At 57.4% G+C, this 22,676-nt stretch overlaps 2 protein-coding genes across 5 annotated transcripts; one reads left to right on the forward strand and one right to left on the reverse strand.

Annotated features, from left to right (window-relative positions):
* The first annotated feature begins 2 nt into the window (after positions 1-2).
* LZTR1 (leucine zipper like transcription regulator 1) lies at positions 3-18,810 on the forward strand. 3 transcript variants are annotated; one of them, XM_030292323.1, is made up of 21 exons: positions 3-626; positions 1,529-1,591; positions 4,964-5,020; positions 6,478-6,557; positions 7,049-7,157; positions 7,654-7,737; positions 8,768-8,825; positions 9,415-9,554; positions 11,502-11,703; positions 12,180-12,335; positions 12,477-12,587; positions 12,966-13,058; positions 13,240-13,335; positions 13,415-13,580; positions 13,791-13,960; positions 14,267-14,423; positions 15,312-15,438; positions 15,532-15,681; positions 16,325-16,430; positions 16,518-16,598; positions 16,879-18,810. In XM_030292323.1, exons 3-21 carry the CDS (start codon positions 4,971-4,973, stop codon positions 16,993-16,995), a joined length of 2,253 nt encoding a protein of 750 aa, XP_030148183.1. In that variant the 5' UTR covers positions 3-626; positions 1,529-1,591; positions 4,964-4,970; the 3' UTR covers positions 16,996-18,810. The 3 variants fall into 3 exon arrangements, with proteins under 3 accessions (XP_030148183.1, XP_030148181.1, XP_030148182.1); XM_030292321.1 differs by lacking the exon at positions 3-626 and adding an exon at positions 634-1,060; XM_030292322.1 differs by lacking the exon at positions 3-626 and adding an exon at positions 634-1,060 and having other exon boundaries at positions 14,312-14,423.
* A 315-nt stretch (positions 18,811-19,125) lies between these two features.
* On the reverse strand, positions 19,126-21,846 carry THAP7 (THAP domain containing 7). Of its 2 annotated transcripts, XM_030292335.2 has the most exons (5): positions 21,792-21,846; positions 21,540-21,619; positions 20,964-21,119; positions 20,029-20,169; positions 19,126-19,840 (listed from the first exon to the last, which is right to left on the reverse strand). In XM_030292335.2, exons 2-5 carry the CDS (start codon positions 21,617-21,619, stop codon positions 19,276-19,278), a joined length of 942 nt encoding a protein of 313 aa, XP_030148195.1. In that variant the 5' UTR covers positions 21,792-21,846; the 3' UTR covers positions 19,126-19,275. The 2 variants fall into 2 exon arrangements, with proteins under 2 accessions (XP_030148195.1, XP_030148196.1); XM_030292336.1 differs by lacking the exons at positions 20,964-21,119; positions 21,792-21,846 and having other exon boundaries at positions 21,540-21,772.
* Positions 21,847-22,676: the final 830 nt, after the last annotated feature.

Here is a 22,676-nt window from a genome sequence, read left to right on the forward strand (position 1 = left end):
AGGAGGTAGCAACTGATGCTACTCCTAAGGTTAGGAAAAGCTTCTCTAACCAGTGTGTTGGATCTGGATTTTCAAAGAATGGCACTCCAGGTAGAAGGGACAGCACATGCCAAAGGTTTGAGATGGGAAGTGCTTCTTCAGGGGTCAGAGGCAGCTCGCACTTGGCAGTTTGGGGGCATGTGCCTACTTGGGGCTGTAGGGGCTGGGTCCTGAGACAATCCATGCTTTTCATGGCAGCCAGAGCTTCAGGAACCCCCATTTCGAAGGTAAAGAAAATGAGGCTCTGCTATTAACTAGGAACGAGGATCTAGAGCCTCTGTGCTACTCTGCCTCCTAGCCAAGGGGAATGTTGAGGGCGAGACGCGGGGGCCAGAAATGAGACAGCAAAACGGAAGGAGATAGTCGTGCTCCCTCCTAGGCCGCTGTGAGACCGGAACCCTCCACCCGGGATCCCGGGAGCGGCGGACGATCAAGGCCGAGACCCGCGCAAGCAGGGCATGCCGGGAAGTGTGGCCTATCTCCAGGCGGTGTGGGTCGGGCCTCCGGCGGGGCAGTGCAGTCCAGAAAGGGCTGGGGACTAGACGCCGCCCTCACTGGAAGGGGGAACTGGGCGCGCGTACTTGGCGGTAAATGATTCCCAGGGGGTTACACGCTCTCTGCAGGGCCCGTTCCCGGAGGCTGTGCTGGCCCGCGGAGTCAGGAGGAGCGCTAAGCTGGCCGGGAAGCGCGTGCAGGCGGGAGTGCGGCGCCGGCCGGAAGTGTGGTGCGGTTGGCACAGTGCTCGCCGGGAAACGTAGTCCCGCCCGGGGCGGTGGCCTCACGTCCCGCGGACCCAGTGGCCGAGCCGGCGTGGACCCGGGATGGCTGGGCCGGGGGGTTCGGGGGGCCCGATCGGAGCCGGGGCCCTGGCAGGCAGCGCACGGTCCAAGGTAGCTCCGAGCGTGGACTTTGACCACAGCTGCTCGGACAGTGTTGAGTACCTGACACTCAACTTCGGGCCCTTCGAGACAGTGCATCGTTGGCGGCGCCTCCCGCCCTGCGACGAGTTCGTGGGGGCCCGGTACGGCGGAGTTCAGGGGTCTTGGAGTAGGGGGGTGTCTGAGGAGGTCTTGGGCGGGGTCCAGGGACCGAGGCCGGGGCGTGGTGTCCAGGAGCGATCTGGTGATGGGGGGTGGGGAGGAAGTGGTGGTGTCCAGGATGATGTCCAGGCCATGGGAGGGGGTCCTGAGGGAGTCCTGGAGCAGCGTGGCCTGGGGCAGGTACTAGAGTTAAGCTGTGTTTGTGGGTTTGGAGCTGGGGTCCCGGGGGCTCTGCAGTGGGGTGCGGAGTCCAGAGAGTCCCAGGGCAATGTCTTTGGTTCCCATATACAGGGTCTTGGGGTACAGGTGGAATTTAGGGATCTCTATCAATCTTGGCAGTTGAGAGGTGTTACCTAATTTCTGCACCAGCCCGGGTGCTTAGTCTCATTCCTTGGGTGCCCCCAGGAGGGTCCTGGACTCACTGCCACCCACCCATTCTTTCTTTCCAGGCGCAGCAAGCACACAGTGGTGGCCTATAAAGATGCCATTTATGTATTTGGTGGAGACAATGGGTGAGTGAGTATGAACATGAGGGTGTTTGGACCAGGGAGGGAGGAACATGGTGGTTCGGACGGGGTTAGCTAATCACTCCATCTCACTTTCTCCGTCTTTGAGGTTACCTGGCCTCAAGGTCCTCAGCACAGCATTCAGTGGATAGCACATGCTTGGGACACAGAAATGTTCCTCTTGTTCTGGGTGGACACAACCTTGAAAGAAACACATCCACCCTGGCAGTCGCTCTCACCAGGCACTTTTCCCTTCACTGAACTCCTTTTTGGGCCTTATCCTCATGTTCACATGGCAGTGTTTGGAGGACACAGTTTTATTTATTTCTCATATTTTCCACTTTTTGGAAAGGTTTTCCCACCTGCCATAAATTCCTGGGAAACAACTTTCCTGACACCGACCTGATGTTTTTGTTGGTGGGAACACCTCCATCCTATGAACTGTTCCCAGTTAAGTTGTGGTTGGTCTCCTTTGGTGAGAGATAATGGCTGAGGTAAACCTTTGGTTTGTGCAGCTGCTTTCTTCTGGTGGTGTTTCCTTAAGACCCATTCCCAGAGGGAAAGAGCTATTTTAGCTCTTATCATGGGCTGGGCCATGTTAAGTACTGGGTGTGGGCATAGCAGGCCATGCTTGCAGAGGAAAAGGGGCTCTGATCTGGGCAGGGAAGCCCAATCTGGAGGGGTTGATGACCTGAAAGATAAGTAGGAGTGACTCAGGGAAAAGAGGAAGAGGGTTCCAATCGGAGGGATCCGCCTGGGCAATGAATGACCCAGAGGTGGGGGAGTACAGAGTGGCACCAGACCTGGAGTTTGGGGAGGGCATCCCTCCTCCATTAATTCATTTATGTCATCAGGAAAGGCCAGGGATGCTCACCAGGGGTCTGGGAGGCTTGGGAACCTGCTAGATGTGGGGCTGAAGCTTGGTCTCCCGGATAGACCAGGCTCAGTTCAAGTTAGAGCTTTGTGGCTTTGAGCTCAAGCAGGTTTGTTAAGACCACTAATCTGGTCTCCTCCTTTGTATATGGGGTGGCCATATGCCCTGCTCCTGAGGGTCAGTGAGCACAAACCTGTGAAAGACTCAGGACAGGTTTTGCTGTACTGAAGGTGCGGTGTTTGCACATGACCGATTCTGCCCATGAGTCTGTCCCTGCCTCTCAACCACAGGACTTGGCCTGAAGCCCAGAAGGACTGGCCTCTGGTTGGTTCTGCAGCCTTGGTCCTTCAGGACTCCCTCTGCGGGGGCTGACCTGGAGCTAGTAGAGTACAAGGACCCCATGAGTACCTGCAGACTAGGCAGAATGGTTTCCTTGGGCAGGGCCCTGGCTTCTAGCCTGTCTCCCCCACAGCCTGTTTCCCTATGAGCAGCCAGAGGGATCCATTTGAAATGCAAGTCTCAGTGTGTGCTTCCTGAGCACATAATCCTGGGATGGCTCCCCTCTCTCTGAGTAAAAGCCCAAACTGTCCTGGCAGTCTGAGAGGCCCTATACACTTGTGCCTGCCCTGCTCCTCTGCCTTTGTTTTACACTGGGCTACATCACTGCCTTGCTGTGTTCTGATTGAACCAAGCATCCTCCTGCTCAGGCCCTTGTACTGGCTGTTCCCTCCTTCCCAACCCTTCCTGCCTCTCTTCTGAACATACTGTGAGGGAGGCCTTCCTGACTGCCTGGGTCAACTGGACTGTGGCCCTCCCGTCCCCTTCTGCACCTCTTACTGGCTCCATGGTAAGAGTACAGACCACATAGATTACCTCAGAGTTATTTTTGTTTGTTACCTGTCTCCTCCACTGGGGAGAGACCTGAACCCAGCACCCAAACAATTCAGTAAATGTGTGTCACATGACAGGATGAAATAGGAAAAGGCTCACAGGTGTTCACTGCAGGCTTTATGAGAATCCCCCAAACCAGAAAAGGCCTGATGTCCAGTCCAGGGCAGTGGGTGGGAACATTCCCAGGAGTGTTCTATAGCAGGTAGGGTTGGCATGGTAACTGTGTAGCAATAAGCAGAAATATCTTTGCTATAATGTGGCATTAAGAAACAGGATTTGTCTCACTCTGGTTGCAACTTTGTAAAGATTGAGTACAAAGAAAGATGGCGCTGCCTGGGTGGCTTGGTCCCTTAAGCAACTTTGGCTCAGGTCATGATCTCACGGTGTGTGAGTTCAAGCCCCTCATCTGGCTCTCTGCTGTCAGCACAGAGCCCACTTTGGATCCTCTGTCCCCTCTCTCTCTGCCCCTCCCCCTCCCCTCTTCCACTTGCTCTGCTTGTGCTTGTTCTCTCTCTCTCAAAAATAAAAATAAACATTTAAAAAAGAAAGAATAGGGGCACTTGGGTGGCTCAGTTGGTTAAGTGTCCAACTTCGGCTCAGGTCATGATCTCACAGTTCTTGGGTTCGAGCTTCATGTCAGGCTCTGTGCTGACAGCTTGGAGCCTAGAGCCTGCTTCAAATTCTGTGTCTCTGGCTCTCTTTGCCCCTCCCCCACTCGCACTTTGTCTCTCTCTCTCTCTTTCTCTCTCTCTCTCTCTCTCTCAAAAATGAATAAACGTTAAAAATTAAAAAAGAAGGAAAGAAAGAAAGAAAAAAAGAAAGAAAGCCTCCTGCAGAATCTGAGAGGGGTAGAGAGAGAGCAAGGAGGGGCAAATGGGAGAGGGGAAAAATTACAGTCACATCTCCGCTTCCCAGCTCCTGGCTTCCAGGCTGCATGGCCTCAGGCAGGCCCTTTATCTCCCAGGCTGCTTCCTCTTTTGTAGAGACAGGTGGAGTGTGCAGCCCCCTGGTGCAGATTGAGGGAAGGGTGCAGGGGGTGCCCCATACAGGCCTGGGTGCTGGGCTCCTATTGGTTGACTCCCTTCTTCCTTCTTACTGACAAGGGCTGGGCAGTAACTTGCAGGTCTTAGTGGGTGGCCAGTGGATTTGTTTTCCATTTTATTGTGCATCTTTAATGTAGTTACACTGGCTTTGCAATAAAGAGGTGGAAGGAATATCAGAGAGGAGGAAAGGGGCCTCCCCTGGGAAGCTCTGCATTGTGGTGGCACAGCCTCCAAGAAAGAGGTGCTGAGACATGGGAGTGGGAGGAGGGGTTCTAGAGCCTGGGGTGAGGTGTGAACCCTCAAGCCAGCTGCTGGGTAGCTGGGATCAGACTTTGGACCTGACCCCAGGCAGGCGGGTCCCTGGCAGCCTGGTACCCGCACCAGCTGGGGAGCTTTCTTTGTGGTCATCACTCTGGTCCCTTGGGAATCAGCTGGATTCTCTAAGGAATCCCTAGCCCTGGTTGGGTCCCCACAACAGTCCCCACTCCCACCCCTGGGCCGCAATGTCCATCTCCTGGGTCCTGGAGAGCAGACCAGGACTGACCCCACTTCTCCCTGGCTGTCTTTTAGGAAGACCATGCTCAACGATCTCCTGCGGTTTGATGTGAAGGATTGCTCCTGGTGTAGGTACGTGGTCTCCGGGCCCCAGGTCCCCCTCTTTCCCCTAGAGGTCTGTAGCACCATGCTGGGCCCTGATTGCCAGTAGGGTCATGCTGGGGAGAGCTAGGGAGAAACTGCAAGGAGACAGCTGTGGTCCTTAGTCTTTCCCTCTCTCTCCTGGGTTTCTTTTCCAGTCCACGACTTGGATTGATTATTCTGAATCCTGTTAGGTAAGGGGATCTGTTTGGTCTGGTTGCTGGTCCTCAAATTCTGCCTCCAGAGAGCCCTTCAGTCACTGGGCCTGTTTCCTGGGCCAGCGGCTGCCCTGGGAGCCAACATGGGTGGGGGTGGGGAACGGCTGCTGGGTCTTTTCAGGACTGACACTGTGAGGCCCGTCTTCTGCCCGGAGACCCCACATGGGTAGTGGGCAATACGAGAGCTCTGGCTTCCTGCCACGGATGGCCCTCGCCCCTGTGCAGCCTTGGGCAAGACATTTGCCCTCTCTGAGCACTGCATATTTGTGCCCATCTCCTCCAGTCCAGCCCTACCCAGGGGGAAGCTCACAGCTGAGGGGGAGAAAGGGATCCCAGGATTAGAAGATACTGGGTGTTCTGAGCTCTACCATCTGCTTGTGCAGGAGCACAGACCCTCTGAGTCCCCTGGGTGCCCCACTCTGCAGGAGCTGTGTGTGCAGCCCTCCATCCCTAGCAGTCCTCTGGGGAGGGGGGGGGTCTCACCACCCCCATTTGATGGAGGAGGATGTCCAGGCCCAGGACCCATACCTGCCAAACCTGGAAAACCAGGGTGGCATCATTGTGTGCCACCCACCCTCTGCCCAGGAGACCTAGGTAGTGCTGATATTGCCAAAGAAATTTGTTATTGTTCCTCTCACACTTAGTTTTATAATATAACCAATAGTTACAGATTAATGTTTAAAATCACTCTAAAGACTTTACAGTCCTTTACTAATAATTGCTTAAGCATAAAAGTCTGAAAAGGAGCAGCCCCAGGGAAGCAGTATAAATGGGTTTTTAATTCCATAAATAAAATGCATGGACTACCTCTGTGGAACACAGTGCAGCTGTAACACAAGTATAGCTGATTGGAGAGTGGCAGGAAGACCTAGTCACATTTTACTGTTAAGCTGAAAAAGCAGATATTACAACATATCTACCACGTGATTCCATTTTCATAAATTACTCGGAGGCATAAACATGAATAGGAAAGGTGATGGGGTGGGAGGGTGGTGGCCTCAAGGTATAAAGGGTAGTTTCTGGCAAAGGGATTATATACAAGTCTTAATTCTGGTTTTGTGTTTTTTCCTTATTGGCAACTTTTATTATACGTTTCTATATAATGACATAGGTATTACCTACAAAACACAAAAACGAAAGGAATCAGGGAGGTGGCAGGGGCTGCCCTGTATGGCATGGACTGCACATCTGACCCCTGCTGACACCCACTCTCTGTTTCCCCTCCACCAGGGCCTTCACCACAGGCACCCCACCAGCCCCCCGCTACCACCACTCAGCCGTTGTCTACGGGAGCAGCATGTTTGTATTTGGTGAGCTGCCTCTTCTCTCCTGGGCACTGTGCCCTCTTCTGGGCTCACAGCACCCTTGTCCTGCCCCAGGCCTGGGGCTCACATGCTGTGCATGGCCAACTTCTCTCTGTCCATGCCTTGTCTTTCTCTGCTTGAGTCTTGAGTTCCTGCACTGGTTTGGGGGCCTCTCAAGGGCCCCTGTGGCCCTATGTGCCCCTTTCCCTAACTGTCCCAATTTCCCAGGTTTAAAATTGTCTGCCTCTGTGACTGGGCTGGAAGGTGGCTCTCCTCCCTCCTCTGTCACCCCACCAGGAGCAGAGCACAGGGTTCTGCTCATTTATGTGTCCCCAGAGCCTAACACAGTCAGGCACACAGTAGGTGTTCCCCAAAGTTTATGGAAGGAGTCCCAGAATACATCTTAAGTGAGGCCAGATTCTGCCCCCACCTCCTGGGGTTTAGAGACTCTGAGATGCTGCCTTTGGGTGTGACAGTTTCTCCCTCTCTCTACCCAGGGGGCTACACTGGGGACATTTATTCCAATTCTAACTTGAAGAATAAAAACGACCTCTTTGAATATAAGTTTGCAACTGGCCAGTGGACAGAGTGGAAAATTGAAGGACGGTGAGAGACTTTGCTGAAACCTTTCAGGGTTGATCGAGTGGCTACCGCATTGGGTCCGTGGTGGCAGCCGGCCTGGGATGTGGCCCCTATAGCATTACAGAAGAAGAGCCTGAGACTCAGAGAGGCCTGAGCTCTGCTCATTCCCAGCTGTGCCTGTTTGAGGCCCTTGCCCTGCTCTTAGATTCTCTCCTTTCAGAGAGCAGAAGGGACCCTGATGTACTGCTGATGGGCGCGTCTCTCCTGTTTTGCAAGCATCCCCCTTTGATATTTTGGTGGTGGCTGGGAGAGGGCTTTACCCTGTGGGCATCTGAATTCCTTATCCCACTGCCCTGCCTCATGAGCTCAGCCTTATGACACCCAGATGGCATCCCAGAGCCCCGGTGTCAGCAAATGTATGCACAGTGGCCCTGGGGTCCCGGCTGGTGTTATGGGGCCACGAGGTTCAGGTCTGTGCTGGGCGGCCTCGCTCCTCACCCCCTCCCTCATCACACTACAGGTTGCCGGTCGCTAGGTCTGCCCATGGCGCCACGGTATACAGTGACAAGCTGTGGATCTTTGCTGGCTATGATGGCAATGCCAGGTAGGTGGTGCCCAGCCCGTGCACCCGGCCCCTGAGCAGCCCTGTAAGTGTACCAAGGCCCAGAGCGGGCCTTCCTGGCATGGGAGGGCTCAGGTGGGGGTTTCTCAAGAGGGTAGCGTTGTGGACAGGAGGGACGGGGTGGGGGGCTGGGGTGCCTGGGTGGCTCAGTCAGTTAAGCATCTGACTTGATTTTGGCTCAGGTCATGATCTCACTGTCAGTACGGAGCCCACTTGGGTTCATCTCTCCCTTTTTCTCTGCTCCTCCCCCACTCGTACATGTGTGTGCATGTGCGCTCTTGCCCTCTCAAAATAGATAAAACAAAAAGGACTGAGGGGAAGAAGATGGGTAGGATGGAGGTGAGGGGCAACTGAGTGGAGCTCTTGCCCAACCCGACAGAGGTCAGAAGGCCTGGCACCCCTGAGACCCCTCCTGGGGGTGTCTGAGGAGGTGGCAAGCCTGGCCCATTTTTGTGCAGCTATCTGAGGATGTGCTGCATTTTTCTGATTACAAAAGTAGCATGTGATCATTCCCCAAGACTTTAGCATTATAGAAACTCCAAGAGGTGGGGCACCTGGCTGGCTCAGTTAGAAGAGTATGTGAGTCTCAATCTTGGAGTCGTGAGTTCGAGCCCCAGGTTGGGTATGGAAATCACTAAAAAAAAAAAAAATTTTTTTGAAACAAACAAACGCTCCAAGGGATGCGATGTTAGTGGTGGTTTCTGCATGTGTTGCCTCTCTGAAGTCCTCTCTGAGCCCCGGGGGTCTGCCGAGTGGGACTGACCCTGCTACACTGGCTAGATGTTGTGCTTAAGACCATGTGTTCCTGTCTGGGCTGGGGGGATACCTAGCAGGGATTCAGTGCATCCCCCCCGGCCCTGACCCTGAAGCCCCCACCTCATGGCTACTCCATAGGCCCCTGATCAGAGTCCTGCGTGATGTGTCCTTCCTCCCTGGAGCCATCTCTCCCGGCCAGGCCCACCCTGCCACCAGCTCCAGCTGTGCAGATCCTGACCCCTCTGTCCTAATGCAGGTTGAATGATATGTGGACCATTGGCCTCCAGGACCGGGAGCTCACATGCTGGGAGGAGGTGAGGGGTTTGGGGGGCTGGGGCAGGCAGGGAAGGCAGGGGCTTGGGGGGCCAGGGTGGGGCCGGCAGGGAGGGGAGGGGCAATGGGGGGGCAGAGGTGGGGCAGGGGAGGGGCTGCTTTGTTCTCTTTGCAAAATCCTAGCCTGTCCTCAGCCTCACCCTCCCTGCTGACTTCCTGCCCAATTCCAGCAGCACTCACCTAGTGACTAAATCCTCTGTGCTTCAAATGCGTGTCCTGGTGACTGGTGCCACTTAGGTAGAATCCACCCTCATTTGAACACAGCGAGTTCAGCATGCTGTCTGGTGTCCTGCTCCCTGCTGTTTCTGGGCAATCTGTCCATCTGCTCCATTCTTTCCCCTGGAGTTTCTTTCCCCCATGGTGATGATTTTTAGCCCCAGTTGTTAAAAACTGGGCCCATTTAGGTGGATGAGGTGGGGCTTTAAGCTGTTCCATAGAACTTAATCTATGAACCCTCATTCACAGAAGTTTCAAGAATGAAAGTAGTCCCAGTTCAGCAGTGTAAGTAAGTCTCGACCCTGTGAACCCGGTCCCATGAGGGCTCGGGCTGAGCTGCCTTCCCTACCCCAGGTAGCGCAGAGCGGTGAGATCCCGCCATCCTGCTGCAACTTCCCAGTGGCCGTGTGCCGGGACAAGATGTTTGTGTTCTCAGGGCAGAGCGGAGCCAAGATAACCAACAACCTCTTCCAGTTTGAATTCAAGGACAAGACGTGAGTGTTCTGGTGGTGGCACCCACATCTGTGTCTGGAGCTGTCCTCGTGAGCTTCCGACACAGCAGGGCAAGTTACCCTTCCAGAGCAAGGAGGTGCAGGTGCCTTCATACAGACTGTGCAAGCAGGCTCCTTAGTGTGTGGCTACAGCTCAGCAAGATGGGGCTCAGCTGGCCTCTCTCTCTGTCCAGTGTGAAGGACGGCTCCTGCCCCGCAGACGGCCTGGTCAGTGTCACCAGTAACAAATGTGGCTGGAATAGATCTCATATGATGGAAGAAGCCTGGAGGGGTGCTCAGGCCCTGAGAGCGTCCAGCCTATGCTGTCCTTGACCAGCCCTCGTGATGGGGACTGAGCCCTGGAGGTGGCACAGACTGGGTCTTTGCTCTGGGAGTGAATGGAGGGGAGGGAACAGGGAGCTTCTGCTGTAAGCCAGGGAGGCTCAGGAGGGGATTTGGAGTTGCCCTGGAGCCCAGCACTGTCCATTCAGAAGGAGGAAGGTCAAGGCATCTGAGGCAGAGGGAATCCCGCTGACACCCACCCAGCTCTCCTGTGGCTCTCATGAGGGCAGCCGGGCTTGAGCCAGCCTGCCTCTCCATCCTGGCCTTGGTGCTTACAGCAGTGGGCAGCAAAGAGGGCTCAGCACCAATAGGAACAGACCTGGTGAGGTGAGAGGCCTTGGAAGTAGAGGCCAAGAAGGCTCAGATGTGGGGAGGGGTTGAAGGGCAGATATGCAGGCTCTGGATAGGTGGACAAGTGGCTAATCTGGGAAGGGTGCTCAAGGAGGTACAGGTATTGGAGGAGACGCAGGGCCTGAGGACTGTTCAGGGATGTGGGGGCTGAGGAAGGTGCATTGAGGGAGCAGAGGGCTGTGGGGTGGGGGACCCAGGCCAGAGATGGGGGGCAGAGCTGCAGCTGGGGGCAGAGTGGACAGGGGTAGGAAGAAAACCAGGGGAGGTATGGCCACCAGCACCAGCCCAGGCTGGGTGTTAGGAGATCCCGGGGGCCACTGGCAGCAGAGGAGTCCCACGGGGTGGAGTCAGTGTGGTGCTGCCTTCCTCGGGCTGGCCTGCTCCCAGCCCCCAGAAAGCCACCTGCCCAGTGTCATGCCTGTGCCCTTTGCTCCCACACACACAGAGGTGAGAGTGAACACACCCTGGCCTTTAGGCTGTGCATAGGTGGGCAGATCCTGTGGTGTGGGCATCACATAGGGCCCATTCCCCATGGGGCCACAGAGGGCTGCTGGTGTGAGGCACTTAGCACTGGGGTCCTTACAGAGCACCTCTGCCCTACCCCATTCCCAGATGGGCATTCAGGACCCCTGCCACCTGGAGATGGGCTTTGCCCAGGCAGGTCTCCTGCATGCTGGACAACCTCCCCGCAGCAGGGACACCTGTCAAGCCCAGCATGTGCCAGGTGCAGGGGTCAGCATGGAGCCAGATGGCATGGCCCACCTGGCCAGGATCTGTTTGGGTTCCAAAGAGGATACGTTGGAAGCTGTTGGGGATTCCTGGGAGGGTAGAGAATGTAGGAGCAGCATTGGGAGGTGGGGTCCTGGTGGCTCCCAGGAGCAAGGCCTTGGCTGTGGGGATCATCCCACATGTTGGAGTGGTGGACATATCTCCATTCCCCCAGAGAGTGGAATTGCCTCACCATACAGAGGCTGGCCACCTCTCCTGCCTGCCACTGCTGCCTGGTTTATAGCTGGGAGACAGAAAAGGACTCGGGCAGGACCCCATGGTGGGCTGAGTGGACCTAGGCAGAGCTGGTGCCAGAGCAAAAGGGGATGCCCTGCAGTGCATGCCCTCCCTTGACCCGGCTGGTCTCCCCAGGGGCTTCAGGGCACTTCCAGCTGGTGCCTGCTGTGGGGAGGCCTCAGAACCCAGGTGGAGGCCGTGGGGGAGCAGGAGCCCCCACTCTGGCACTAGTTTACTGTCATGTGCCCTTAGGTGGACACGCATCCCCACCGAGCACCTACTCCGTGGCTCCCCACCACCCCCGCAGCGGCGCTATGGGCACACCATGGTGGCCTTTGACCGCCACCTCTACGTGTTTGGGGGTGCGGCAGACAACACACTGCCCAATGAGCTGCACTGCTATGATGTGGACTTCCAGACCTGGGAGGTTGTCCAGCCCAGCTCAGACAGTGAGGTGAGTGCTTCCGGGCACAGGTGGCCAGGGTTGCCCAGGCCTGAGGGCTGGGAGGCCTGATTCACCTGCTCCCACCACCCTGCAGCTCCTCACAGCCTCAGAGGGCTCCCAGGGCTCTAGATGGCCAGCAGGAGCAAAGCCCGGATGACTGAGGCCCTCAGCCCTGGACGCCTGCCTTGACCAGACCCTAGGCCCTGGGCCCTTGTTCTCCATCTTGCAGCCTACAGGCTTTTAACATTTCACTTCCCATCATATCTGCATGGTGCTGAGGATGTTCTCCCAGAACGTCCACCCTGACTGCTGCTGGCTCCCCTTCTCAGCCATGCTGCGAGCTCCCTCATCCTGTGGCTCTTTCCCCTCCCAAACCTGTCCCCAGAGCGCTCTCACTCTTGAACAGGGTCAGCAGGAGGCTGGTCTGTGGTGCCTTGCCTGGCCCTTGCTGACTGGTCCCATGCCCGCATGTCTCTCCCCTCCAGGTCGGTGGGGCTGAGGTGCCAGAGCGAGCATCTGCTTCTGAGGAGGCGCCTGCCCTGGCCTCTGAGGAGCGGGGTGGCTTCAAGAAGTCCCGAGATGTGTTTGGCCTGGACTTTGGCACCACCACAGCCAAGCCGCCTGCCCCGCCGGCCTCAGAGGTGAGGGTTGGCGCCCTCGCTCCTCTCCATCACTCCCTGATGCCAGTCCTGTGGTCAGCCTCTCTCACAGATAGGGAGACTGAGGCTTAGAGAAGTACTTGTTAGGGTCACTTATCTCCTCCCCTCCCCACCTCCACCCAGCTGCCAAGCGGAAGGCTCTTCCACGCAGCTGCTGTGATCTCGGACGCCATGTACATCTTCGGGGGCACCGTGGACAATAACATCCGCAGTGGGGAGATGTACAGGTTCCAGGTGGGCCTCATGGACCGACTGCAGGGGAGCCAGCCAGGGTAGATGGGTCCCAGATGATGGAAACTGAGGCCCCATAGGTAGGGGTGGGACTTGTCCAAGGGGACCAGAGCCAGGGGTCTAGTGGGATGGCAGCCTTCCCGAGGAGTCTGGAAGACAGGGTGGGGAACTCTAGGCCGAGGGCAGTCTGAGGAACCTCTGTGCAGGGTGGGGTGGGTGGGGCAACATTGGGGGCTCACAGTGGAGCCAGTGGAGGCCGGGGAGCAGGCTTGGGCCAGTGGAGGGAGCTGGGCTGAGCTGGGCTGGGCAGTGTGGCTTAGAGGGGGGCAGAGCCTGGGCCAGTGCTGGCTTCCCTGGGCAACACTGGGTCTCCTCCCACAGTTCTCTTGTTACCCCAAGTGCACACTGCATGAGGACTACGGGAGGCTGTGGGAGAGCCGCCAGTTCTGCGATGTGGAGTTTGTGTTGGGCGAGGTGGGTGCCCTCCCTATGCCCAGCCTGTCCCCTGTACTGCAGGGTGGAGGCTGTGCCCTGAGGCACTGCTGGCCTACCCCTTGTGCCTGGAGTCCTAGAGCCCTTACCTGGCTGTCTGGGCCTCTGTCCCAGCCAGGATGAGGGTTCTGTGCTCCCCACCAAGGTGTCATTCTTGCTCCAGAAGGAGGAGTGTGTGCAGGGCCATGTGGCCATTGTCACCGCTCGGAGCCGCTGGCTCCGCAGGAAGATCATGCAGGCACGGGAACGGCTAGCCCAGGTGAGGTGCTGCCCAGTCCCTCCTGCCAGGACAGTGGCATCTGTGGGGTGCCCCTGAGCTCCCCTTCCTCTCCCTATAGAAGCTGGAGGAGGAGGCAGCCCCCGCTTCCAGGGAGGACCCTGGTGCAGCTGTGGGGGGGGCCCGGCCGCCCCTGCTGCACGTGGCCATCCGCGAGGCCGAGGCCCGGCCCTTTGAAGTGCTCATGCAGTTCCTGTACACGGACAAGATCAAGTACCCGCGGAAAGGTGCGCTGGGGGTGGGAACAGGGTGGACAGGTGCACAGCCTGAGGCCTGGCGGCCACCACCACTCATGTCCACTGGTGTGGTTGAATTGCCTGATGACCCAGACCCACACTCCTCTGAAAGAAGCCCTGGACCCTGTCCTCCCCTCCGCCCTGCCCCGCACCTTCTCCCTCTCTCTGTGACTCTGAGGTTCAGGGAGCTCTTGGATGCAGGCCACGTGGAGGATGTGCTGCTCATCATGGATGTCTACAAGTTGGCACTGAGCTTCCAGTTGTGCCGCCTGGAGCAGCTGTGCCGACAGTACATCGAGGCCTCTGTGGATTTGCAGAACGTGCTGGTTGTGTGTGAGAGTGCCACCAGGCTGCAGCTGGGCCAGCTGAAGGTGCGGGCCGGTGTGCATGGCCCACCCCGCCTACCACAGGCCCCCGTCCCCTGCTGCCAACACCAACCCCAGGCTACTGACCCCCGCTGCAAGCTGCTGCCCCTGCCCTGCTGCTGCCAACCCGCACCCCAGGCTGCCAACTCTCGCCACAGGGCCCCCATACCCCGTTGTCAAACCCTACCCCAGGCTGCCGACCCCTGCCACAAGCCCCCTGTTCCCTGCCCCGGCCCAAGTCCTCCTGCCCAGGCTGCTGCCCCATCGGCCAAGGCCTGACCCTGCTTGCCTGCTCCGGCTTGTGTGTCCCAGGAGCATTGCCTGAACTTCGTGGTGAAGGAGTCCCACTTCAATCAGGTGATCATGATGAAGGAGTTTGAACGCCTCTCTTCCCCACTGATCGTGGAGATTGTGCGGCGGAAGCAGCAGCCACCTCCCCGTGCTCCCTCAGAGCAGCCCGTGGACATTGGTAGGGATCCAGTCCCCATCCCTGAGGCAGCAGAACGGGATTGTATTCATCCTGGGTGGAGACCTGGGAGCCATGGAAGTACCTGCCAGGCCCTCAGGGTGGGGTGTGGGTACCGGGGGTGCCCAGAGCGCTCCTGGGGCTCCTGCATGGGCAGACAGGGAGGCAGGTCAGGCTCATTGGAAGGAAGAGCCCCTGACCTATGGGGCATCCTACCACAGCTGTGTGCCTGAGGGTGGAGAATCTCCTGAGCCCGTTTCCAGAGGTGGGCACGGGTCCCTCTCTAGTGAGGGTACCTGCCCTGACTGACATCAGGTTTGACAGCTCTGTTGGGAGCAGTGTGCTCAGGGTCAGTGACTAGTTGCAAGCTTCTTTTCTAGGCATGCCCACCCTTTGGGGCCTAGTGAGAGGTAAGCTCAGTCCAAAGACTTTCAGACATTCCTGGTAGCTCCCTGTGCCCACCTAGTCTGGGAAGGGACATCACAATCTCCTTCATCCCCTGACTCTCCCTGGGGTCTGTGCTGCATCTGGCCATTGGCCCTGGGTGACACAAGGAGGGACACAGTGCTTGCCAGACCCAGAGGGGGCTCAAGCATAAGGGTAGGGAGGAGGGTTCAGTGGGCTGAATTGGGGAGATCAGACTCTGGGTGTCGGGCAGGCCTAAGGGCCGTGTTTGGGGCTGAGGGGAGAAGGTAACAGGGCCTGTTAGTGCCTCAAGGGCCAGAGTGAGCCTTCTGGCCTGGGAGACGTTTGTTCAGGGCAGCAGCATGGGCAGATGTCCAGGAAGCAGTGCCTGGGGCCCTGAGGCCCAAATCCGATGGCTGAGTCTGCAGAGGGGCAGGAGGCATCTGCTCGGGGTCCCTCTACACCAACCCCTGCCCTCCCTACCAGGCACATCTCTGATCCAGGACATGAAGGCATACCTGGAGGGGGCAGGTGCAGAGTTCTGTGACATCACTCTGCTGCTGGATGGGCACCCAAGACCGGCCCACAAGGCCATCCTGGCCGCTCGCTCCAGGTGGGTGGGGGTGTGGCTACAGGGCAGGGCAGGGCAGTCCTGGGCACAGCTTCTGTTTGCCGAGAGCCAGGACTCGAATGCCCCTGTCTGCAGCTACTTTGAGGCCATGTTCCGGTCCTTCATGCCCGAGGACGGGCAGGTGAACATCTCCATCGGGGAGATGGTGCCCAGCAGGCAGGCCTTTGAGTCCATGCTGCGCTACATCTACTACGGCGAGGTCAACATGCCGCCCGAGGACTCTCTGCATCCTCCCTGCCATGGGTGCTCCCAGGTCACCTCTGGAGGCCCGAGTCCCCAGCTTAGGCAGCTTTGGAGCCTCGTGGGTGGGTTCTGGCCTAGCGATTTCCTGAGGATTTCCTGGTACCTAATGCTCTCCCAGCAGTTGGTCAGCAGGCACAGAGAGGTTGGCAGCCGGGAGGGATGGGTGGGTTCTTGACTCTCACAACTGCCCAGAGGAAGTGGTCCTGTGTTATAGGTGAGTAGATCACCGTGGAGTGATTCCTGGTCATGTCACTTCATGGGGGCCTACACATGGGTGCAAGATGCCTTTCAGGGCTCTGTGAAGCCACAGTTAGTTCTGCAAATGTGCATATGGGTATTTTCCTGGGAGAGGATTTTGGGTTTTCTTTGGATCTTGAATAGGGCTTCAGAGTCCGTGTAGAGAGCAAGTCAGTGTCCTGCCTGGATTGGAGCCCTTGTGCTGGTCCCTTGGGGTGGGGGTGGGGGGCGGTTTCCTTGTTCTGAGCACACAGGAGGAGGCAGCCACAGTCTCAGGCTTCCTCTGTCCCTGGTGCACGCGGGGCTCCAGCTGCACCCTCCCAGGGGAGATGCACAGGTGGCGGGAGAACGAGCTCCTTTGGCTGGCAGCTCCTTAACCAGCCCCCAGCTACCTGTTTGCGGCTCCCTACTATTACGGTTTCTACAACAACCGGCTGCAGGCGTACTGCAAGCAGAACCTGGAGATGAACGTGACAGTACAGAATGTACTGCAGGTAGCTCGGCGGGTGCCCATGGGCCTTCCTGAACCTGGGCGGGTGGGGGAGGGATGGGGCAGCACCTCAAGGAACCTGCTGTTCCAGATCCTGGAGGCAGCTGACAAGACGCAAGCACTGGACATGAAGCGGCACTGCCTGCACATCATCGTGCACCAGTTCACCAAGGTCAGGGCCCTCCCAGCCCAGCACTCACTGCCAATCCATCTTTAGGACCCACTTCTGCCCGCGTTAGCCTTGGCCAGGTGTGGGGTGGGGGTGCGTGGAATCTGCTCATCTCCTGCAGCAGTGGTCCCTGGGGTTAGCCAAGCAGAGTACCCACCCACTGGCCATTTGGAGTCAGCCTGTGCCCTGGCTTGGTTGAGCTCCTGCGAGACTCTGGAGCCCACTCTGGCCCTCATGGGAATCCGGTTCCATCCTGTTTGGGCCTTTTGGTTGCCTCCTGCAGGTGTCCAAGCTGCCCACACTGCGCTTGCTGAGCCAACAGCTGCTTCTTGACATCATAGACTCCCTGGCCTCCCACATCTCTGACAAGCAGTGCGCAGAGCTTGGAGCTGACATATGAGGCCCCATGTGGTGCTGGCCCACTCGAGGAGAATAACCATGCCTGTTCCTGCCCTGCCCACTGCAGACTATGCTGGCCACGCTCAGGCCTCAGGTGGAGTGGTTGGACCTGCCAGCCGAGGGGCAGGGCGCCCAGAGTCTCTGGAGGGAAAGAGGACATGGGGGGCTCTGGATGCCCCATTTCACTGCTAAGGACAAGTCCCACAGGGAGTGATGGTAAAACAGACCCCCTGGGTGGCACCCTCTCAGTTGGAGGTGTGGGTGGGAAGCCAGGGCCCAGCAGTGGGGAGAGCCCATTGTGGAACTGGTTTGAGGCTGCCCATCCAGCAGGGACTGTGTATGACTTGTGGGTCTGGCCACTGGATCCTATTGCCCCGAGACCCCTCTGATGTGGGCTACATAGTACCCCCTCACCTTCACTGGGGTTGCTCTAAGGACCCCTACTGTCATCCAGAGCTTGTGGGTGGACAATAGTAACAGGCAGATGAAATCTGACTCAGGATGAATTTTGTGAAGGGCCCTGATGCCGAACTGGGCCTTGGCTTCCAGAGGGGCTGCAGGATCCCACTCCACTGTGTGCACATGAGGAGTCCCCAGTTGTGCCAGGGAGACGTCGGTGAAAGTGCCCCCCCCCCAGGTCCCCATCTGTCCCTAAGTATTTATTCTTTGTCATAGACATGCCATTAAGACCATAGTAGTGCTACCTATTACACCTCATGGGTACAGGCCCCACGGTGGACTCCGGCCCTCAGCTGTCCCTGAGCTGGGGATGGATCATGTGGCCCAAGTGCTTGAGACCGGCCAATCCCATCCGGTCTTCTATCCGTGTCAGCAACTCCCAGCCACATCTAGGGATACCCAGGGATATGGGGTGGGGAGGGAAGAGGGGTTGCAGCAGAAATCCTGAAGTCCCAAAGCCGCCTTGCTCCTGCCTAGGCTGGGAAGCTAAAGGATTGGGCACCATGTCCTTTCCTGCCCCCCAACAGAAGGCCCTGTGTGAGTCCACCCTAATACGACAGGCACTTCTGCCTCCTCTCTGGGAACAAGAACCCCAGGGACCCTTCTGCCCTGGCTGCCAGGAAGCCACGTTGGGGGGAAACAGTCCCCCTTGTCTCCTCCCTCCAGTTGCATCCCCATGCAATGGCACTTGCCACTCCTTGGCCCTTGCTGAAGAGCCCCAGATGGTGCCACGTAGTTGTACAGGGAGCCCTGGTCCCAGGTGGGCATCCTTAGGCAAGAGGAGTCCATCCATAAGGCTGCCGGCAAGCTAGGAAATGGCCTGGCACAAGATGAGCCTTGGTGAACAACTGCAAACCCTGCTCTACAGTGGACCCTTGTAACTGGTCGTTTGACTTTTTCTTCCAGACATGATATGAATAAATGAAGTTACACACCAAGGACCCTAGAAAGCCAATTTCACAGCATTGTGTGGCACTTTCCAGGACTAGAGAGAATTCAGCTATGCTCTTGGGGCTACTGTAGCCACGGCCAGCAGGGAGGTCATGTGTGCAGTTAATCACCCTGCACACTGAACTGTTTGCCACAATCAGACTCAGGGAAGCCTACTTTCCAGTCAGCTTGAAGAAAAATGGGGGACTCCAGTTGAGGCCAGGATTGCTGTCTTCATGCCTGCCTCCAAGTTTCCCCCACCTCTTCTCAGACCTCCGGGGACTAGAAGTGTCACTTGCTGGGCCCTTACTACTTGCCATAGTAGCACTAGGTCAGAAATTGCCATCTTTGTCCGTTTTTCAGATGAGCCAGGCCCAGTGTAAGTGGGTGGCTGGTCTGCAGGCTGGGGTTCAGATGTTGTACCCTACTGACTGCTGGGCAGATTAGGCTAGTGGATAAAAGCCATGCAGGTGTCCTTGTAAAGAGACTGACTCTGGCCTGGGTTTCAGAAATGTTTTCAAAGGGACTAGACTACTTTTGTCTGGGCTGTTTCAGGTACCAAGGAGAGGGTGCCTGGCACTGTTGCTGGCCTCTGCTCACACCATCCTGTCCCTCAAAACCCTGTGGGGACTGGAGTTGCATGAGGTGGGGTGGGCAAAAAGCTGGATTTTCTGCTCTTCACCGCTGAGAGCTTGGATAATTGGGGAGGGGCCCCAGCCCCTAGCTGAGCCAGATAGCAGGGCCTCCTAGAATCCACTTTATTATGGCATCTGGCAGGTCTGGTGGACACAGCTCAGATGGGGTCCTTCTCCAGGTGGATTCTAAGGGGGGAAGAGGCTGAAGCCCTAAGAGGCAACCTCTCAAGTCAGCTCCGGGCCCAGCAGCCCCTCACTCAAGCCATGCTGTTGCTCAGCTGCATGGCAAAGTCCTGCACATGCTCCTTCAGAGTCTGGCGGGCATCTGCCTGTGCCCGCTTCTCCCGTGCCCGCTCTTGCTGCAGCTTGCTCAGCCGCAGCCGCAGCCGCTGCTCTCGCCGCTTGCAAGCCTGCAGCTGGCGCTGGGCCTTGTCCAGGGCATCAAGTGCGGCCTCAGCCCGCCGTTTCCAGAGCAGGGCACTGCCCACCTGGTAGCTGTGCTCATTCTGGATATAGGCTCCGGCTGGGGGTGGGAGACGAAGCATGTAGGCTGAGGGGGAGACAGGCCGTGGCTCAAGGGGGGATGGCTGCCGCTCTGGCTCCCGCTCCGGCGAGGGCTGGGCACTGCAGCCTGCTTCATCTGCCTGGGCACCCAGGGGCCCCAAGAGGTCTGAGAAGGGGCTGCTGAGGCCAGCCTCCAGCCTCCCAGTGGGGGAGGCAGGCAAAGCAGCAGGTGCTGAGGCCTCTTCCACAGGAAAGCAGGCGACATCAGCAGGTGGTGGTGGAGAAAATGGAGTCGTGGGCCCACGGCCCTCAGAGCAGCTGAGAGAAAAGAGAGAGAGAGAGACACTAATAGGCCAGGCCAAGGCCTTGCCAGACTCTACTTCACCAGCCCACCCTAGTCTACTCCACTGGTTTAGAACCCTGTCCAAAACTGCTGGCACACATCCTAAAGCCCAGTCTCTCAGATTTGGGGTGGGAATGGGGCACCCTCCACCCACAGCACATACCGCTTCCTGCATCGCCGGAGCCGGCTGACGTCGGGGGGGCCAGGTGGGTAACTGTGCCCCTTGGTCTTGGTTGTCCGGCGTAACTTGGAGAAGGACTCAAATATCGTGGGAACTGCCCCCTCCTTCAGCCTGTGATACCCGCTGTGGGGAAAAACAGCCTGGATGAGGTGGACAATAAGCATTGCCCCCCAGGGCCAGCTGCAGGGCACAGAGCTAGCATGCCCCCAGCACCCCAGATCAGGCTCTCCCATGCTAGCACAGTGGGAGGTGGGTAGGCATGTTGCCAGCACTTAGTTTAGGGAATGCCACTTTAGGTAGAATTACACCAATCTCTTTCCTACAGGGCTCTTCAAAATTAGACGTGTAAAAAAAGACTGTACTAGAACTAGGCTGACCAGCCAAAACGAATAATTTCATTGTGGGAGCGCCTGGGTGGCTCAGTTGGTTAAGCATCTGCCTTCAGCTCATATCATGATCTCACAGTCCGAGAGCTCGGGCCCCGCACCAGGGCTCTGTGTTGACAGAGCCTGGAGCCTGCTTCGGATTCTTTGTCTCCCTCTCTCTCTGCCCCTCCCCTGCTCACGCTCTGTCTCTCTCTCTCTTTCTCTCAAAAATAAACATTAAAAAAAAAAAATTTTTTTTTAAAGAATAATTTCATTGTGGATTTGCTGGGAGGACTGGGGTTCTAAAGAATAGCCTTTGAAAAAGCTAATGTTTTCCTCTCCGGTCTCTAGCACAGTTACCCTGAGAGGGTGGGTCTTACTGTCACCGAGGTGCAAAGCTGGGAAAAAGCAGCCACACCGCGTAACCAGGTCGGCCTGGGCTCCAGCCAGTGGCTTCAGGATCGTCCTCATCTGGCCGTACAGCTGCCCCAATCGGCCGACTACTCTGATGCTTCAAACCCTGCCCCAGTGACCACTGCCACAGAGGCTCACCTGATTCCCACCAGCTCAAAGCAGTTCTCCTCGAAGTGCTTGGAGCAGAAGTAGATGTACTCGGAAGCCGGGTCCCACAGGCCCTGGCCGCTGGGGTCCAGCCGCTGGCAGTTGGCCAGCCACAAGCCTCGCCTCGGGTTGTCCTTCTTGGGAAGTCTGCGGAGCCACAAACCAGTAAGCACCAGGGTGTCTGTAGCCCTGGGCTGAAGCTGCTCAAGCACTCCAGACGGCAAGGACTGGTCATGCACACGCCACCACCAGACCTCCCTTCAACCCTGCCAGGTAAACACCTCCCACCAAGGTCCAGATGAGGAAACTGAGGCCTCGAGGAAAGCAACTTCCTTAGCGTCACCTGGCAGGTGAGAGTCAGAAAGCGGAGGGACGCAGGCTGGTGGACCTCCCATGCTTCCTCTCCCACCTGGGCTCAGTCGCACCCGCCCCGCCCCTCTCCCCCATACAAATACAAGCATCGCGCCAACCAGAGGAAAGCGCATGCGCAATCGTGGCTCCACGAAGAGGGTAAAACCGGCGCAGGCACACGTGAGCCTTCGCGTGCCAGCACGCACGCGCGCTGACCTGTGGAAAGAGATGCCGCGGTTGCGCGTCTCGCGCGTGTCCCTTGTGCAGCAGCCGGCGGCGGAGCAGTGACGCGGCATCTGGGGAAGAGGCGGGAGCTTGGTCGTGGGCGGCTCTCCAGGCCCGGGAGGGCCTCGCGCCCCCAGCCGCCGATCCGCTCCTGGCGGCCCTGGCCTGCCGGGTCTCCCCCGGCCCGATCTCGCCCGAGCCCCGTCCCAGCCCGTTGTCCTGACTCCCGTCAGCGGCACTCACGATCTCGCCATTGCTGCGCCGCCGAAGTCTCGCGAGGAGTGGAGCGCGGTGGAAGTTGATACCATAGAGACTCGGAAGAGCGAGGCACTCGACCCAGGGGCGGGGCGAGGCGGGCACCGGAAGTGGCGGGAGCGTAATGTTGCTGCCAGGTCTGCGTCGTCCCACCCTCCCTGAGCGCCTGCGCGGTAGTACACTCGGGCTCTTGGCTTTTCGGGCCAAACTCTTGGCCGTCAACACCTCGGCACCGAAGGAGTGGCGCCCCGGTCGTTGGCGCAGAGTCCCCGTAGTGTATGGGTCTGCTGGCGCGGCAGCGGGAAACCAGCAGGGTCCCGGGATCCACGCTGGCAGCCCGGGAAAGGCTAGACTGCAAAAAGGAAACTCCCAACTAGAAAAAGGGGCCAGATTACGTGATCAATATAACCCGACAAATTCAGTGCCCATAGCTTACTCCGGGAGAGGTGCCATGGGTGGGCGGTGATGTGCAGAAAGCCCTGTTACAGTTCCTTCTGACAGGCACGCGGCTGAGTTAGAGGTGAAATCAAAAAACTTCAAGGAATGAGAGCCTCACAGTAAATAAGTTTGCACTGGGGCGGAGCTGCCTCCCTGGACCCTCCCACAAGACTGGGTGAAAGTAGCCACTCCACAATTTAGAAGACAACCAAATTACTATTCCATTCTTCAAAGAACATCAAGAATGGGTGAAAGATTTAAGAAATGTCTAAATTTAAAGTAACCAAAGCATTCTTCCTAATTCCTTCAGCCACGCCTTTTGAAACTTTCTTTCTAGGGTTAAAGTGGTAACTACACATACAGACATGCTTAATTTTTGGAGAGGAAACATGTTTTTCCCCTGGAAATCCACCTGGAAAAGGCAGGTGTCTAGAT

This window comes from Lynx canadensis, chromosome D3 (assembly GCF_007474595.2).
Source record: "Lynx canadensis isolate LIC74 chromosome D3, mLynCan4.pri.v2, whole genome shotgun sequence".
NCBI classification, from domain to species: Eukaryota; Metazoa; Chordata; class Mammalia; order Carnivora; family Felidae; genus Lynx; species Lynx canadensis.